General features: G+C 49.8%; 1 protein-coding gene across 1 annotated transcript in view; it reads left to right on the forward strand.

Annotated features, from left to right (window-relative positions):
* LOC311342459 (roundabout homolog 1-like) overlaps positions 1-20,000 on the forward strand; it is a 47,459-nt gene that overhangs the window by 20,882 nt on the left and 6,577 nt on the right. Inside the window, exons 4-14 of the mRNA XM_084467285.1 lie at positions 332-535; positions 4,758-4,784; positions 6,930-6,972; positions 8,993-9,147; positions 12,008-12,424; positions 13,441-13,557; positions 14,880-15,024; positions 15,877-16,119; positions 17,046-17,163; positions 17,212-17,662; positions 18,665-18,856. Of these exons, the coding sequence (XP_084323411.1) occupies positions 332-535; positions 4,758-4,784; positions 6,930-6,972; positions 8,993-9,147; positions 12,008-12,424; positions 13,441-13,557; positions 14,880-15,024; positions 15,877-16,119; positions 17,046-17,163; positions 17,212-17,662; positions 18,665-18,856 (2,112 nt within the window). The remainder of the gene's footprint in view (positions 1-331; positions 536-4,757; positions 4,785-6,929; positions 6,973-8,992; positions 9,148-12,007; positions 12,425-13,440; positions 13,558-14,879; positions 15,025-15,876; positions 16,120-17,045; positions 17,164-17,211; positions 17,663-18,664; positions 18,857-20,000) is intronic.

Raw genomic sequence — 20,000 nt, forward strand, 5'->3', positions numbered from 1 at the left:
CTCAAATGGTTTCTTTCCCCTCTCTTCTTTCATCAAGGGTTTAATTCTTGTTTTTTATTTTTTTACTACTATTTGTGAATGTTATTTCTCTTTAGCTTTTACATCGACTTAATGTATGTGTCATTCATTGAGCAGTGAGGTTGTCCAGCATCTTGCTCAAGGATGCCTTGAAGAAGGCAGGGAACATTTTGTTTCGGAGTCTTGACAACTTCTCTGTCCTTGTTTGATCTGTAACCCCCTTTCTCTTTTCCCCCTACTCCTCCTCCTCCTCCTCCCCCGTCTTCCACCACCTCTTCCCCATCTTCTCCTACCCCCCCCCCCCCCCTCCCAGACGCGTCGGGCCGCATGACGGAGTCGACATCGGACCCCCAGAACCCCCTGTCGCAGCAGATCTCCGACGTGGTGAAGCAGCCGGCGTTCATCGCGGGGATCGGGGCGGCGTGCTGGATCATCCTGATGGTGTTCAGCATCTGGCTGTACCGCCACCGCAAGAAGAGGAGTGGCCTCTCCACCAGCTACGCCGGCATACGCAAAGGTAGGTGTTTTCATGCAGCGCACGTGTGTTTCATACGTGTGCACGTGCCGTGGTTATCAGGGGGGCCGGAGGGAGATGGATTGGCGGAGGGAGTTGCGATTCGTCTCCCTAGCAACTTCCACAGAAGTTGCTAGGGAGTACGTCGGCATACGACCTCTCGGCCGTATGCCGACTCCTCCGGCTGCTCTGCCGGCGGAGCAGTCCGCATACGACCGAGAGGTCGGAACAATGATGAAATGATATGGACCCGATGTGAACTGACAGCTGTCTGCTGAAACGTCGCTTTCTCCTCCATGTCGCGTTTCAATCTGGACTTCAGAGAGTCAAAGCCAAAGTTAATTTCCCCCAATTCCTTTTGCCCATGGGCGAGTAGGAGTCTTTACTTGTTGTGGAAGTAGGCCTACCAGAGAGTCTGAGAACCCGACGCAGTCTGTAAGATTCATATATCAGAGAATACCCCGTCAGTTCGGCCGCGGCGCAATGAATGAATAAAGATTGTAGTTATTTTACAACCTCGTTGATGAGCAACCCGGGAAAAGATCCCCGGGATCCGGGAAAAGATCTCGAGCATGCGCAGAACGCAATTCAACGCATAATCCAATTCGACTTTGTACATGCACGCTTAGCTCGACTATGAATCGCATTATCTAGGGGTCTTAATTCGACTATGAGTAACCCAATTCGATTCGAGTATAGCTCGACTAAGGTGCATGCATCTTAGTAATCCAATCACAGTTGGACTAAGCCAATAAGTCGACTTTCTTGAGTGTCATGTAAACGCACTGAGAAATGTGTGCACTCCTCGTTAGCAAAATGTCTCCCGACTAATTCACACCCTCAAGGCAGACATTGGATGGATTGTGTAATTTAGAGTACTACAGTTTTGAGGCAAGTGTGGGTGTGGAAAAGTCTCTTTTTTTTTGCTGAAGATTGTTTGGAAACTGAAGCCACAGAGCAACGTCCCTTTTAAGTCGTTCCCTTTTGATTTCCCTGGGAACAGAGAAACAATAACAACTATATTATGTAGGACATACTGACACCCCTGCATGTTATCTTGCTGTTGTTGCACACCAAGGTCTTTTATTGTGGAGGAGTTGGCGCGCCTTGCGTCATCCTCTCTACTAGTTAGTCTTTGTTTCGGCAGTTCTGTGAGAAGCGCCACCCTCTTGGATGTCGCTGCTACTTGCGTTCAGTTCCACCCAGCCCAAACCAAACCAGACCTTAGCACCCCCCCCCAAAAAAATAAACGCTTTTATTTGAACTGACTTGAGCCAAAGTGACAGGGTTCAGGACACGAGCCCACCCCTTTCCACAACACTCTCACAAGAGAATCAAGAGGGGCTATTAGGGCTTTGTGCCCGGGTCTCATTTGTGTCTGGGCCGGTAGTAATGTGTGTGTGTGTGTGTGTGTGTGGGCCCCGGGGCGATGCAGCTGGTTGGGGCCTGGGAAGGGCCCTTACCTGTTACCCTGTCACCTATCCCCCCTGACATCCCCCACCCCAGAGCTGGCTGGTCAGAGGGGATCCACGCTTCACTCCCTCCAGACACACACAAACAACGGGTGGGCTTAGCCGGGGCTCTGGCACTGTAGGAAGGCGTGGGGTAGGGCCAGCGTGGAGGTGGGGGAGACCGGCCGTTCTCCTCCATGTCAACCCCCTGGGTGGGTGTCCCACTGACACCCACCCACCCTCCCACTGGTGATTAGGAGTCATTTAAACAGGGGAGAGAGATGGATACCTTACCTTGGCTGAGCTGTCGTCTCAATCTGCCTGGGGCTTCGGGGTCCTTTTCGGTACGCAGATGCACGTGTGGGGCCGATTATCACGGCCACGAGTCTGGTGTTTTTACCGTGGTGTGGATTACCTTATAGTCATCTTTCTCAGGAACACATGATGACATTCAAGAAAATAGACAGCTCAGTTTTCAAATCTAATATGGCAGCGTTGTGCGGTGTGTGTTTGTGTGTGTGTGTGTGTGTGTGCGTGTGTGTGTGCGTGTGCATGTGTGTGTTTGTGGCAAATACGTGACGGGTAGCTCAATCGCAGATGTCTAATGTTCAAACAAGGAAAAAAGGTAAAGTTTTGGCACGCTGCAGGCTTTCTTTATTAGAAACTGTTGCCAAGTCGCTTCGTACTTTACAGACAATAGCCGTTCTGTGAGCGTAGATAACTTCCTCGCCTTACCTTGGAGGTTGTTATGGCAACCAGGTCCGTGTTGTTGGGCGACGGCGGCATGGAGGAGGAGGAGGAGGAGGAGAGAGGAGGTTGGGTTAGGAGGTGGTAGCCTCGGGCTTCGTATCCCTCCCTATAGGAGGACCGCTGCACTCTCCGTGGGCACGGTAGACAAGTATGCCGCCCTCTCTCTCTCTCTGTCTCTCCGCCCCTCCATCTCCTCCTGATTTCTGAAACCACAAGGGGCCACGGTCCCTGTTGGAACTGGTAAGTAAGAATGTTTTGAGAAGAGGAGAAGGGTATAATTGCAACCACATGAAGCAACAGTCTTCACTCGAAACTGAAGTAGTTGGAACACGGGCGGAGGCTGTGTGTGTGTGTGTGTGTGTGTGTGTGTGTGTGTGTGTGTGTGTGTGTGTGTGTGTGTGTGTGTGTGTGTGTGTGTGTGTGTGTGTGTGTGTGTGTGTGTGTGGGTTGTTGGGTGAATGTGCATTTGCATGTGCACATCTGTGTGTGTGTGTGTGTGTGTGTGTCATGAAATTGCTTTTCCTGCATAATTGTCCTGGCAGTGACTGTGCCCCTCTCTAAATAACCCCTTTGTCAACATAGGTGTTGGGCTAAACAACAGCATATTTTCTCTTCCCAAACACAATCAACACTTGCCACTCATTAATTGAGTCACGTAACGTCTTCCTTTTCTTTTTGTTTGCCCCGCAGCAACTGTTCAGCTGCGTTTTGATTTTGTACAAAAAAATTTAAAAAAGGGGTATTGTCTAAATTGTTCATTAACCATTGACAACGTCAGAGGAGGTTATTGGTGAAAAAAAGTTGTTTATCTATGTTAAAGCCTGGATACAAGTTTGAAAGGTGGATATTTACATATTTATTACTTTCTTGTGTTTTGTCATACTCAAATTAGGACAACATTACAATTTTATTTTTTTGCGATACAATATTCACTTTATTCAAGTTTGTCATTTATGACAATATAAATGAATGAATGTACGTATATATAACATATGTATGACATTCACTATCGATGTAAATGTCTGTGTTGATAGAATTGTGTTAGAAATAAACGTACCCTTGCATCGCATTGCATTTAGTTTATAATCCCTGTAGTTGGAAGCAAGCTACGGCAGCGGTGGACTGATATTACCTGGAGTGCGCTTCTCTGTTTACCTTCTGCTGTAGTGAATTGGTTACTACACCGGAGCAAAGTGAAATTCCGCCGCACAGAGAAGGCCTTACCCTCTTGTTTTCTTCTTCAAAAGGCAATTATCCATCCCAAAAAAATCCTACATACAAAACAACTTTTTCTCTGAACTTTAATGAGAAAGGAATATCTCTCAGGTAATGGTGGACTAGACAGGGCCGTGGCTGAACGTGGTATTCGATAGAAGGCAATATTTAAAATAAAGCAAACTAAGCACATTCTGAAACAATAACCTTTCCAAAGAAGGAAGGAAGTAAGAGAGTTTCATCCACGGTCTATCAACATAATCCAGTTTTTTTTTTTTTTTTTGCATTTACGTAAGTAATATATTATTGCGCTCCGAGCCATTCCCTGATAATGACCTGACAAACACGGTCACCTCCACGGAGGAGGCTAACGTAACACATTTCAGATGGTGTTCCACACTCGCCTTCGCTCCGTGGCTAAGTGGGGGTAATCAATCTGCTGTGTGTGTAGAAGAAGGGAGAGAAATCTCCTTGCTGAGTGACCTCCTCCCAGCAGGCCCTCTGGTAGCCTGGGACTATAGTAGAACCAGCAGCTGGACATAGTCTCACCTTGTTGATGTCAGGGGCTGTGAGATAGCCATGAGTGAGGAGAAGAGAATCACACTTTTGTTTTAGGTTTCTTTTTATAATGCAATCTCTTGTAATGTGATATGCTGGTGTGCTTTCACTGTGGGAGACGCTGTGGTAACAGGACATGAAAAGTAGAGATGTCTCATGTGTTTATGTTGCCGTTTCCTAACTCGACTGGTGTGTGCCTAATGTTTGTCTTGTTTTTTCTCCTTGTTTTGGTATTCTGCGCGGACCAACAGTTCCATCCTTCACCTTCACACCTACAGGTAAGCCCTTTCCTTTCCCTGTTATTTTGTTCTTCTTCCTTCCCCCCCTCTGTTTGGCAAAAGCTCTACAGAAATCACGAATGAAGTTCTGCACAAATCCTATGGTTTACGTCTTCAAAACATACAGTGCAGGCGACCTGCGATTCGTGTCGGTCTGGATGTACATTTCCCCTCCAAAAAGTGGATTAAAAAGCGTTCCCGCTGAAACTCTATACGGACGCGGTTAGTTCTGTGAAGAGCTGTTGACTGACTGCCGTCGAAGAGGACCACTTCAGCTCACGGGCCCCGCGGAAGAGAGAGGGAAAAACAGCAGTATCAAGATGTGTTGAGCTTCTCCCAGACGATGAATTTAGCGGTGACAGCACGCTAGGCTTAAAGAGGAGCGTGTCAGGCAGAGAAGAGGTTGGAACCGGCGTAGACTTGATCAAAGGTAACCTCAGGAAGCGTTTTACCATACAGCAGCAGCAACGCACGCATTAAGTACGCAGGAAGCAGTCCCAGCGAAGTGGTTATCCCTGAATTGAGGTGACGTTCAAGAGATGAAAGGAATAAATCGTTTCTTTGTTTGTGTGTGTGTGTGTGTGTTGGTGGGGGGGGGGGGGTGTCTGGGTGTGTGTGTGTGTGTGATTGGGTGGGTGTAGTATGTTTGGGGTAGGGCTTTGTGAGTTTATGTGTATGTATGTGTGTGTTGATGTGCGGGTAGGCTGTGTGTGCGTGTTGTACGTGTGTGCGTGCTTGTGTGCGTGTCTGACAGGGCGTTGGCAACACTTGATTCAGGAGCAACAACAGGGTAAAGGTGCAGTGAAAGTGTGAGGGAGGGGGGGAGAGAGAGAGAGAGAGAGAGAGAGTGGGCGAGCTGAAAGGGAGTGAGGTGTTTGTGGTTGAACTGACTAATCCTATCTGTGCCCAGGCTCCAGGTGAACCGTAAACTCAGTATTTTTCTTCCATTAGACCTCAAGGCTTAGCTTCAGGTCTGGAATTTACTTTTTCAATCTTGCAGTAGGTGCTGGAAGTTTGAGCCCTTTCAGACCCAATTCACTCTGACCCATCTCTTTCAGCCAGTGCTGTGCGGTTGTTTATGCGTGGCTGTTTATGGAATCACGTTTTAAGCCAGTGTTTCTCAACCTGCTGTTGAAATACTGAAATGCGGAAAACAATTCAAGTCTATTTCCACATAGAAAGTGATGTTGGTCAGGTTTGGGAAATTTTGGCTGTGGATGGAAAAGCAAAGAAAGCAATTATTCTTCTGAATAAGAAGAGGATGAACCGACACACAGACACCTCCACGCACACACACACACACACACACACACACAAACCAACACAATACTCACGGAAATACCCCAAAAACAAAACAAAATTATTAAAGTTGGGAGTTCATCTCTCCTTCACACACTGGCAGCTTAGTGCTCCTTGAGAGGGGGACGCAACCTGCAGACGGCTACGGACACACTGGGTTAACTGGGCTGGCTGGGCTAGCAGGGCTAGCAGGACAAGCTAGGCTAACTGGACTAGCAGAGGAACACAGCTCTGCACCTCCGTCCTGCATAAGGCTCATGCACAGCCTACCCGTTGCTGGCTCTGACTTAGCCCAGAATGTCACTCATGCACACACATAGGGGTACACACACAATAACTGGCATGTGCAAGCATGCATACACATAAAATCACACACACACACACACACACACACACACACACACACACACACACACACACACACACACACACACACACACACAACCACATAGTAACACATATGCAAGGGCCTACACACAGAAAAACACACACAAGCACATTGAGACACACAAAAATAATTATACACATAGACGCACACGTCACATACAGGCACAATCCCTGCACCACACAGCCATTACCACAGACACACAATAACACGATACACACCTACACCACCACAGACACACATTCATTCATGCACTACTATAACATCTTCAATGTTATCTTCTGTATAACTTCGGTCCAGCTGGCCTTTCTCCTATGCATGCTATTTAACCGTCTGCTTGTTGTTGAATCAGAAAGTCACATATTTCTGTCCATTTATTTCAATATTGACATGATTATTGTTACCATGTCCATCAGAACCTCACCGTTTGAATGTGTTCTTTTTTCTTTTCTTTTCTACAGTGGCTTATCAAAGAGGTGGCGAGGCTGTCAGCAGCGCCGGAAGGTAAGAATAAGCATTTGCACATCATAATAACATTTTTATCGACATGATAGTGTAATACTCACACACGGACACTAGGGGGAGTGCTCTGACTTTCTAAGCATCCCGTTCAGGCATCTAGTGGGTGATGCAGAGAGGTTGGTGGGGGTGGAGGTGCTGCTGGTGGTGATGGTGGTGGGGGAGGTGTTTTATGGGACTAGCAGCAACAAAGCCCCATCTCGCCTGGCCCGCAGTCCGTCCTTATCCCTCTACGCAGACTCCCGGTCGCCACAAGGCTGTGCCCTAGCTTCACCGATGTATCCAACCCCGTAGGAGGAAACAAGGAGTGGTCCGTAGCATGGCTGCTGTACCGGAGGATGGCTGCCATGCAGTAGCGGTTAATGCTACAGAAATGGTGCAACCTTAAGTCCACCGAAACGGGCATCGCGTTTCGTATCTCTATTTAGTATTTGGATGCTTCAGAACGTCTGTGAAGATAAGAAATTCAGTTAAGATGCTGCATGGCATAAACCCTGACAAATAGATGTTCAGTAGTTTCACCTTTTGGAGTCACAGCTTACATACATACATGGTATGTATGATACATGGTGTTATTATATAGGTTTAGATAAGCGAGAAGTCGGGTTATTGCAACACCAGCTTTGAAGAACATTGTAGCTCTGTTTGTTCTCCTCCTTGTGAACGATGCGCTCCCCCAGTAGGGCTGTGTCTGCTCATTGGGAAGACAATGGCTGCTCAGTTCTCCTACGTCGCAGAGTGACTGTGCCGCCACGCCGCCAAAGAGTAATTGGCAGTACAAGACAAATGAGTGTGATCGCTCAAAAACGAAATCCAACACTCGAGTCATTCCAACATACTAGAAGAAGAATAACAATCGTGTGTTTGGGTGCCAGGGCACTTTTTGGATTTCACGTTTCCAGGCCCCATCTGTGGATATTCACATGAGTGAAACAATGTATGTGTGGCTGAGATGGAGTAGGCTGAGCCTACCCATGGTATTCCATGACCAATAGGACATTTTTATCGTTATTATGTTTATACTCCGAGTTCTTTGTCCGCCCTGCAGCCACAATGAAGATATCCTGTCCTCAAGCAGGAACGCTCAGAGTGTGCTGAATAAAAGACCAATGGGCTGCTCTGGAAGTCAGAAGCCAAGTCGCACGCACACACATAGAGAGAGAGAGAGAGGGAGAGGGAGAGGGAGAGAGAGAGAGAGATTACATAAACAGACATAATATCCCTGATAACCCCCCATGGATCTCGCTCGCCTAGCTGGCCGGCTCACTGTAATTCCTCTTTATTTCCTCTCTCTCCACTGTACGGCTGCACTAAACTTATACAATGATTGAGATGTTCCCTGACAACGCAGCAGAACCCCTTTAGCGGGGGAAGGAAGAGAGTGGTGTGTGGTTCAGCGGGCTGCCGCCTGCGTGCCTTTTGCAGACATTAAAGTTCTATCCGGCCCGTGGTCCAATCGGAATCCATGGCCGAAGCCCCCAGCCAGACGTGTCATACTGCTGTGCGGCCAAGTGGAGCGAACACAACCTACTTAGCCGGGCCTGGCTCTAATGTGCCCCCCCCCCCAACCCTTGTCTCGCCACACCCTCCCAACCCCACCCCCCCCCCCACCCTGGGGCCCAGGGAGTCAGGGATATGTATGAGGAGAAGGGAAAATAAATAAATGAGGAAATGAAAAAAGGAAAGTACTTTCATATATATATCTATCTGTTAGGAAGAAATCCACTGGAGCGTAGAGGAGGAAGAAATACTATCTGAGTTTTGTTTATGTACTTTAACTTGAATAGACTGCATTCGAATTCCGTTCTCACACTGGCTTTATGTGATGTCATGTTAACCCACTTCTCCACCCTCCCCCCTCCCTGGATTCCCAGTAATCAGAATCAGTTCAGACCCACACACACACACACACACACACACACACACACACACACACTAACACATTCAGGTGTCTCCCAGTTGTCCCCGTTCCCTCTAACGCTGCGCTGTGCGTGTGGTTGTGCAGGCCCGGTCTGCTGAACATCGGGGAGTCTGCGACCCAGCCCTGGCTGGCCGACACCTGGCCCAACTCCTGCTCCAACCACAACGACTGCAGCATCAACTGCTGCACCGCCGGCAACGGCAACAGCGACAGTAACCTGGCGACCTACAGCCGACCAGGTCAGTGCCTTCCACCCAGACCAGCGCCCACCCAAAGATATAACCTGCTACTGAAACGCATCAGGGCCCCACGGGAATCCAATGCAGTGAATTCCCCCCAGCCGAGTGGAATTCACTCAGGGATTTCAGGAGATACGATTGGTCGGGATTGCTGCTGCAGTAGTAGAAGAAAAATAAGTAAAAAAAGATGATACCTGATATCTGGGTTAGCTCTCTGGAGAATATTGCCGCACGCTTGTTTTAGTTTCTGTGCTTTTGCTCGTTGCCGTGCAGGAGGACAACCTGGAAGTATTAGGGAAGGCTGGCGCGGCGGAGGGCGGCTGTGTTGTCTGATTTATTTGAAGTTAAAGTGGAGATGTTTCGGGCAGGAAATAAAAAGAGCCCACTGGAGGGGCTTACGGCTTTGCTCCTGTCGCTAATCGAATTGAGCTGCTGGATTTCCATACTGTTGTTGAGGTCCGTAATGTAATTTCCCTTAAGTGCTCAGTTATTTAAGAAATGTGGAGCGGCATTTAGAGGTCAGGGATGGACGGCAGCTGCTGGCCAGAGAGGGAGAGAGGGATGGAGAGACTGGTGGATAACTAGAGAGAGGGATGGAGAGAGAGAGGGATGGAGAGAGAGAGGGTTGGAGAGACTGGTGGATAACTAGAGAGAGGGATGGAGAGAGAGAGGGATGGAGAGAGAGAGAGAGAGAGAGAGGGATGGACAGATTGGTGGATAGATAGAGGGATGGAGGGATGGCAGGGAAATAGAGTGAGAGAGAGGCTGATGAGGAGAGAGAGGTGCACCTGAAAGAGGAGATGGAAGTAGAGAGAGAGAAAGAGAGAGAGAGAGAGAGAGAGAGAGAGAGAGAAAGAGAGAGAGAGAGAGAGAGAGAGAGAGAGAGCGTGCATTATGGTTCAACACCAGCTGCCCTTTTAGTCTAGTCAGCACCACTGAGGTTTTCATTACGAGAGTACAGTAAGATTCGTTCCAAAATCTGGGAAATCATGCACACCCACACGCACAGATGCATGCACACCTACACACACGGGCACACGGTGACCTCCCTTGAAGGAGAAGCGAACAAACAACATTTGGCTACAACTAGCAGTTAGAAGACGGAGTAAGGTCATCATGATTATGCGCTACCTTATTAATCTGCACCATCATTAGCTCCCTCAGAAGGCTTTAAGTGTAAAATTATTGACATTGGACTTTAAAGACAATGCCCTCGTTTTCAGCCTCTTAATATCCTCTGTAATCGTCCTAGTGTCATTTCGCCACCACATTGATCCCAAATGTTGTGCATCTAATTGGTTGTCGAGGTTCCCCTGGTGGCTACAGAATCCTACTTAAGAAACAGAACCCGGCCGCTGCTAAACCCAGCGGCCGGCGGCCCGTCAGAACACACCTCACCCACGTCGCCTCCGGCGCGGGCAACGCAACTAATCGCAACCCTGGCTTCAAGTGTTTATCTTTCAACTCTAACCCCGGCCTCTCTGGCGCGCCGCGGCGCTTGTCTTGGAAGGAATAACATAACCCGCGCCGAGGCGCAGCCCTCACTCACCGCATGACACCCGCAGCGTTTGACTCCCCGCAGCGTTTGACACCCGTCGCCGCCTCCGCCCTTCCCCCCCGGAGGAGCCCGGGCCAGATCCCGGTTCCCTTTGTGTGCGTGCCAGCAGCCCGAGCTATGTGAGCGCTAAGCAGATCACTGACGAGGTGACGGAGGAGGAAGAGGAGTAGGAGTTAATGTCCCTTTATCTCAGCCATAGGGGTCCTCGCGAAGACACACGCACACGCACACGCACGTAAAGCGCACGCACCCACATTCAGGCACACACGCACATGCACGCACATATGCGCGCATCCACGCAGACCTGCACACACAGACACACACTTTCGCAAACACGCAATCGCAAACACACAGTCACACAAAAACACAGACACGCACATGTACACACAAGCACACGCTCGCGCAAACACACGCGCATACACACAACACACACACACACACACACAACACATGCACACCCTCTTTGAAGTGTTGTTCAACACACAATGCGAGCCGAGGCGTTGTTGTTGTCTCGTTGCGGCACCTATGGCCGTCCTCTGTGTTTACCGCCGAGCTCAGCCCTCGGATCCACTGGTGGGGGGGAAGGGGCGGATTTGAATATTTTATGAAGCGGGGAAAATTGGATCTGTCACCATAGCCCTGCGCTGACGGCGTTGCATACATCCCCAGGCTTTGCTTCAGACACCTCCACCCCCCATCCCTCACGATGAGACCAATCACTGCGGCATCGGCCGCCAGACAGCCACAGAACGCTGAGGATTGTGGGTCACGCTCGAGTGATTATGGATTACTGCTGTGTACTATCTAGTTGTGTGACGCTTTCATGCAAAGCAACTTGGATTAAAAGTAAATACAGATACATGAGAATGTGGGGGGGGTGAAGGAATTTAGCTCAAGGATTTCTACAGGTAGACTGTGGACTTTGGGGATCGAACCCGGAACATGGGTTGGACTGGGTGTCCAACGCCCTAGCCACATGCCCGTCCTGCCCCCAACGCCGCAGATCATAATGGCAACGTCTTAACTCCCCCTCTTCACTCGCACCACTGGTCAAGCGAGCAGGTGGAGATGTCCCGGATCCTTCTGGTGGGAATGTGTAAATATTGGCCAGGCGTAAAAGCACTTTCGTTCCGTTGATCCATTTCACCATCTTGTATTCCTCCCAAAACCACCCACGACCCCACCCACCTGGTGCACCAGGGTTACCCCAGGGGGCTCCCTCCTCTACAGCACAAAGTAGTTTGACTAAATACCCCCCCCCCCCCCCTCCCTCTCATCTCCCGTGTCCCCCCTCCCCCCCAGCCGACTGCATCGCCAACTATAACAATCAGATGGAAAACAAGCAGACCAACCTGCTGGTGCCGGAGTCGGGCGTGTACGGCGACGTGGACCTCTCCAACAAGATCAACGAGATGAAGACCTTCAACAGCCCCAACCTCAAGGACGGCCGCTTCCTGGGGCCGGGGGGCCAGCCCACGCCCTACGCCACCACGCAGCTCATCCAGTCCGCCATCATGGGCAACGGCGAGCGCGGGCCCCCCGGGGGCGGTGGAGGGGGAGGAGGCGGCGGCGGCGGCGGCGGAGGAGGAATGGGGGGCGGAGGGGAGATGAACGAGAAGCATGGCTGGAAGCCCAGCCTGGTGTCCCAGCAGCACAAGCAGTCGGACCTGGCGTCCCAGCTGCAGTACAGCATCATGGAGCAGAACAAGCTCAATAAGGGTGAGAGGAGAGAAAGGCTCAAATGGCTGCCCCTGGCCGTCACCGCATCCACTCTTCAGTTGATTTTCACCTCCTCATTGCTTCCTCTCTTTGTTCCTGCCGTCTCTCTGCTCCTGGTCGTCTCCGTGGGAGAATACCCATGATTCCCTTTTGGTTCTTGTCTTGCCTCCTTCCGCTCGTGTCGATCGTCGCCATCCATCCGTCACAATTTTCTATCACTCTCCTGTTGAAACTGATCCCCACACCCGCTGTGCAACTATATATATATATATATATATATATATATATATATATATATATGTATATATATATATGTAGGTGTGGCTTGCTGTGAATAATGGTCTTGTCAGGACTGGACAATATCTGGGAGGCTGGTCAGTTGTGACACTTGATCGGAGGTGTCAACACATCTGAAGGAACGATTAGGGGTCGCCGGTGGTGGAAGTTTCATCCTTTAAAGAGGAAACTTTTCCAATTAACCCGCTCTCTGCTTCCCTGCGCTGAGAAGCCACACATCTACCGCCACCGTTTAGAGTTTCAGCCTCTTTTCTCGCTGTCGTTCTTCTGAGACATTTTAGACATTGCATGTTTTCTTTGGAGTGCGTCGCTGAAAAACACACAGCATGGACTGCATGTCTCCGCGCTCGTGTTTTCATAACATCCTACCGTAGCTTTCTGTAATGTCTTCAACATGTTCCCTTTCTTTTTCCATGGGGCCTGACATATTTTTAACCTTCTGCCTCCTTGTACTTACTGCCTGGCTGTCTAGAAGGTCACAGTGGGGATGTGTATCTGCCTCCCCCTTCCTCCCACCCTCCCTCCCTCCCCCACTCGCCCTCCCCATTCCACACGCCACACATTTGATCCCTTTGACTAGAAAGGCCTTTGAGATGTTCTGCGTATTCCCCCCCTCGGGGCGATGCTAACCATATACTCTGTGCCCCCACCACCACCACCACCACCACCACCACCTACCCCCCCCCCCCCCGCCGCCCCGCTCCTCTTCTCCCCACCAGACCGCTACAGAGGGGGGGACAGCCCCATGCCGGCCACCATACCCTACAACCAGGCCCACGAGAGCCTGACCGGGGGCTCCTACAACAGCTCTGACCGGGGCAGCAGCAGCACCTCAGGTGAGCCCAGGGCGGGAGGCTGATTGTAGGGGGGTTAGAAAGAGGGGGTTTTGATAGTGGTCGGTTTGGGGGGGGGGGAGGTGTCGTGGAAGGGTGAATCAAAATGCGAAATGTTTCCCTCACTTAGGATGGTTCTGCTTTGTGGTTCCGGAGGGTTCCATCGCTTTTCTTTGGTCTTAATTGCTTAAAGTTTTTTTTTTTTATTATTATTTCTGTGAACCACTTAATCACATTCACCTCCAAGCTCCATTTCAGACTCTCCCTCAAAAGCAATAAATCACTTTGAGACTTTCATAATGCGCGAGCCTTTAAAAATGGTAATTTGATTAATTTCCATGTCGGGGCCCTATCGCGAAATGGAATGGAAAAAAGAAAACGCACGCTTCCAGGGGGGGGGGGGGGGGGGGACAAAAACCAGAAGAAGAGAAACCCGACAGTGCTATCTCTGAACAAAAGTGAGAGGAGCACAGAGAACAACACATGAGTCTTCCTCATGAGGGTGCCAGGGTGGCATCCCAGGGATATTTAAAGAACAAGACACAAAGGGATTTGTCATGTTTGCAAATGTTCGCCTAAATTGTTGTTATGTTGTTACACAGGGTGTTTTACTGTCGCCGCTCTGTGACGAGTCTACCCCTTCCCCTAAATCTGGTGTTATCTGTCTGTGGCAGCCATTAGCCAGCTCACATGTACATTCCCGCATAAAGAGGAAGCTTAACGCGAAACAAAGCCTAAAAGTCTGTTTTCGGGGGGGGCTAAGACGAATGATTGGACGTCGCGGGCGGCATGCAACGCCGCCACCTTAATGCACGGGATCCATTCTCATATTGCATTTGCACTTCTAGTCATTAAAAAGGGTAGCCTTTGGTGCTTGCCACACCTCACAGCTCATTGGTTTGCAATTCCAATGCTTTGTTGCTAATAGGCTCTCTCTTTTTTTCCACCCTTACCTTCTCTCTCACAACGCACGGGGGCATTACTGTGGAGAAATGTCCTCGCTTTGATAGTAATTCTGTCCCATTACAACACGCCGCGAGAGGCGTGTGCACTCACCAGCCGGGGCCACTCCTTCTGTTGTTGTAGACAACCTTTTTGCTCCAGACTTGTTCATCCTATTGCTCTCAATTTCTTCCTTTCTGTATTTATTTTGACGCGATTTTGTGGACATGAATTATTGATCTGTTGGCTAAGAAACAAAGAGAATATAGAAGAGTGTGTGTGTGCGTGTCTGTGAGTTTGTCTGTGTTCTCGTAGTTGATTCGTTGGTTGTCCTGTGACTGAAGTAGTTTTCTCTCCATCTCTCTCCCCCCATGTTGGAGTAGGGAGCCAGGGTCAGAAGAAGGGAGGCCGCACCCCCAAACTACCCAAACAGAGCACAATGAACTGGGCTGACATGCTGCCCCCTCCCCCAGCCAACCCACCCCCCTGCCGCAGCACCGAGGAGTACTCCCTCTCCATGGAGGACAGGTGGGCCTGGACACACACACACACACACACGCATACATACCACAAACACATAGACACACACTCTCACACACACACACACACACACACACACACACACACACACACACACACACACACACACACAGATATACAAACCGACACACAGACACACACACATACACACCCACACACACACGTAGACAAACACACACACACACACACACACATAGACAAACACACACACACACACACACACACACACACACACATACACACACACACACACACACAGTCATACATACTGACACACACACACACACACACACACAGCCACACACATGTACCAAAAAACCCAGATGAGGTATACAGACAATTTATTTTATTTATTAGGAATCGTATCTCCCTCTCTCTCTCTCTGTCTGCGCTACTTTAGTAATTGCGAGTGTATAGCCCGAGGGCTGTTTGATGCATGGATGTAACCTACACGTCAAGCCTTGACAGACGGACACCATGAATATTTACAGCCCTGTTTCTAGCGGTGCATCACAAAAACACCAGCAGCTGAAGCTAACGAGATGTGTGTGTGTGGGGGTGTGTTTGTGTGTGTGTGTGTGTGTGTGTGTGTGTGTGTGTGTCTGTGTATGGTCTGTGTTTATTTATTTTTGTTTATGTGTGCATGTGCCTGACTGCGTGCATCTGTCTGTCTGTCTGTCTGTGGGTGTATCTGTGTGTGCGTGTTTGTGCGTGCATTTGTTTATGTGTGTGTGTGTGTGTGTGTGTGTGTGTGTGTGTGTGTCTGTGTGCGTGTGCGTATGTCTGTGCGTGCGTGCGTCTGGATGTGTCTGTGCGCCCCCCCCCCCCTTCCCCTGACAGCTACGACCCCGACATGCAGTGCCCCATGCCCCCGTCCCGCATGTACCTGCAGCCAGACGAGCTGGAGGAGGAGGAGGAGGAGATGGAGGAGATGGAGCGGGGGCCCACCCCGCCCGTACGGGGGGCCGCCTCCTCGCCGGCCGCCGTCTCCTACAGCCACCAGTCCACCGCCACGCTCACCCCCTCCCCCCAGGAGGAGATGCAGCCCATGCTGCACGACCTCGCCGACCTCCACGACCGCAGGTGTGTGTGTGTGTGTGTGTGTGTGTGCGGGTGTGTGTGTGTGTGTGTGGGTGTGCAGACGGCTTGACTTCTTGTCCACTGTCAACTTTTTTTTTTACACTTTTTTGTTTGTTTGTTTGTGTATCATTCATAGCATTTGTTGAACAAATATTTGTGACATCACACATACAGAAAAACCGACTTGTGATTATTTGAGTGAATTCAAGTAATAATAACATGCAAGACAAAAACAAAACAAGGGAGGTGTATTCAATAGACCTCTGAAGAATAAGTCCCGCGGTTCCCTCGGTCAAATGTCTCTGGGAAATAACATGGGGTTTTTGAATGATCGTACATAACAAACTCTGTAGGTGGCGAAGAAGTAAAAGCTGTGGCACGTTTTGAACTACACACTTGAGTCGTGACGTCCGAAGTCTGTGCAGATCTGCGTTAGCATAATGCTTCTTCATAATAGTTAACTACTTTAACGGCACCGCCAATCCAAAACGTCAGTGGAGACTAGATGGAAAAAGTGTGAAGTTCAAAACGTGACGCAGCTTTTACTTCTCCGCCGCCTACAGAGTTTGTTATGTACCATCATTCAAAACCCCCATGTTATTTCCCATACACATTTGACCGAGGGAACCGGGAGCCTCGGAGGCGGGACTTATTATTCAGCGGTCTATTCTCCTTCACCATTTGGTTGAAGCTTTTATCCCAAAGCTCTGGTGAACTTTAGTACCAGCCAAAACCGTACCGTTTTGGCTGGGAGTCAAACACCCTTCACCACCACACTCTCCTGCCCCTGGCAATTATCATTTTGCGATCCAATTGTTAAAATGGAGCCGTTAATGTTCAGGGTGGTCGTAACGCTATATGAGGTCATCTCACTGTGAGTTATGAGTGTGATGAATCTGACTCCCTGTTCCGCACCACCGTGTTCCCAGACGCCACGCTGTGAGCCCCCCGCCCCGGCCCCTGTCTCCGTCCCACACCTACAGCTACATCACCAGCCCCATGGGCCTCCACCCGGACGGCATGGCGGAGGAGGACGAGGAGGACGAGATGCTGGAGGAGGAGGAGGACGAGGAGATGATGGACGGGGAGGAGGAGGAGGAGGAGGAGGAGGACACGGACGCCGAGATGGCCAAGGGGGGCCACCACCTCCCCCACCACCACCAGCACCACCAGCACCCGCAGCACCACCAGCAGCAGCAGCAGCAGCAGCACCTCCACCACACCCACCCGCACCCCCACGGGCACCGCGGCCACCGGCCCCAGAGGAGGCTCCTGCTACGGGGCCTGGAGCAGCAGCAGACCCCGGCCTCCAGCGTGGGCGACCTGGAGAGCTCGGTCACGGGCTCCATGATCAACGGCTGGGGCTCGGCGTCCGAGGAGGACAACGTGTCGTCGGGCCGCTCCAGCGCCGTCAGCTCCTCCGATGGATCCTTCTTCACTGACGCGGACTTCGCCCAGGCGGTGGCGGCGGCGGCCGAGTACGCCGGCGGCAAGGCCCCCAAGTACCCCAACGCACACGGACAGGAGATGGCCGCCGGGGCCTCCGGTAAGGGCCCGGGGGAGGGAGGGAGGGAGGGAGGGAGGGGAGGCTGGTTGTTTTACACATGTGGAGGTTCCTCCTGGTTCGCTTGGTCCAGCAGGAACATGACCGAGGCCTAAGTGTTTTGTTGGTGAATGTGGAGTGTAAGTACACAGTTGTTCTGTACATTGAAATTCCTTTGACAAGGCGGTTCATAGGGTTCATAGGGATCAAGTACATCTCAGAAAGGGTGTCCCTCTTGGAGTGTCCCCTGTAAAGCATTCCTCCCTTTTCCCCACTCTCTGTTTGGAAATTCCCTGCCTAGAAGTTTCCGGAGGCTGTCAATCTGGTTATTCCCCCTGTTGACATCTTACAGCGGTGGGGGTGTCAATGCAGATTTGACCACAAACTTGGGAAGAAAGTCTCATCTTTAATCATCATCTCTACATAAGCAAAAGCAACTTCTACATAAACATAGACTAACTAGACTCATCTTGATTCTTAAACCCTGCACTGTGATTTTTGATGACTGTAGCTTTTGACTGCATTTAAAAAGATCTGAACTGCAAAGTTTCTCACACTTGTGGCTCAGGAGGTAGAGAGGGTTGATTAGTTTGATCCCCGGCTCCTCCTAGTAGAGGTGTACATGAGCAAGGCTCCTCATCCTAACTGCTCCCGACGAGCTAGCTGTCGCCTTCAATGGTTGACTCCGCCGTCGGAGTGTGAATGTGTGCATGGATGGGTGAATGTTAGGCAATATTGTAAAGCGCTTTGAGTGGCCACTGATTACAAAAGTGCTGTATAAATGCAGTCCATTTACCATTCAACACATCCAAAGAGTATTTCTCCATACGTTTATTTTTTCTGGTCCACTTTTGCCCACCTACGGAAAAAAAGATTGTATGATAGAAAAGATCGTAAGATCGAAAATGATATATCTACAATGGTAGTTACTGCTCAAGCTAGAGTTTACTAATGTGAAAAGTTGACATAGTTCACGTTTAACTCTTTCGTGGTCGTTTCTTACAGCGCGAAAATACCAAATGGCGTCGCTGGGTCACCGTCCGGGAAGCCCGGTGTCCACAGACAGCAACATGAGCACAGCCGTGGTGCAGAGACGGCCCAAGAAGCAGAAGCAGCCTCAGCAGCAGCAGCAGCAGCAGCAACAGCAGCACCCAGCGGCCCACCCAGGGATCCAGCGGCGTGAGGTCTACAATGAAGGTAGACATGTCATTACCGTACTGCTATCTCGCCAACTTCTCCCCTGTAACAGTTGTCATTTAATGTTATAGACGCCGTTGTGTACTAAAGAGACACCAAGGTTGTGAAAGTGACGGAAATAATAGTATGGTTTGGGCAAACAGAGAGATGGGGATTGTTTTGTTGGAAACGGAATGAAGGTCGGCAAAACCTTGTCAAACTTTGAACCGTTTTTCTCTGCAGTGAGGTTGATGGATTTACGATTTCTGTCTGCCGGTGATATTGTGGAGTTGTGAGGAAAAGGAAAGGGGGATAGTTTTGACAGCAGCATCAAAAAGTGCGGTTTACTGCCGACACCTTTGAAATGGCAGCTGTAGTCTCTGCACTTGTGTTTTACTACCAACTACTAACTGTCTGCTGTCTGATTCTGTGTTTGGGTGTTGAAATGGAAAGGCAATCTCCCCCCACGATGAGCTCATCATTAAGGGAGTATTGCTGTGAGGCAACGTCTACCCATGATTGAGTAATATAAAGAAATAAATAATTACAAACACCAACAAACCCCTTATTTAGCATGGAAAGCAACCTATTTTATTGATTTACGTTTAAGATGCAATATTATTCCCCATTGTGCACATTTCTGTGCCTGAACTCTTGCAACCATCTCAAAAAAACTCTCATATCTTTTCTGCTGTGTACCTATCATGGTACATGTTGTCTGCGTTGCAGACAGACAGTTTAATGGACTATGCAGCTTACGCTATCAGTCCTTTGTGGAATGGTATTCTGTTACATTGCCCTGATGATAATCTGAAAGAGGATCTCACAGCTACATTAGCGAGTTAGCTGCATCCTGCTAGGAGCCCAGATAGCATGATAAGATCAAGCTTGAATAGTCATACCTGTGTGTGTGTGGGTGTGTGTCTTTTTGTGTGTAAGTGTGTGTGAGCATCTCAATGTATATGTATATGTGAGTATAAGTGTGTGGGTGGGTGCATTTGTGTATAACAAGTAGAACATGTATCAATGTATATGTGTCTGTGAGTGAACGTGTGTGTGTGTGTGTGTGTGTGTGTGTGTGTGTGTGTGTGTGTGTGTGTGTGTGTGTGTGTGTGTGTGTGTGCATGTGTGCCTATGCGCACCCCATGCGTGTGTGTGTGTGTGT

This window comes from Micromesistius poutassou (assembly GCF_964030765.1).
Source record: "Micromesistius poutassou genome assembly, chromosome: 4".
NCBI lineage: Eukaryota > Metazoa > Chordata > Actinopteri > Gadiformes > Gadidae > Micromesistius > Micromesistius poutassou.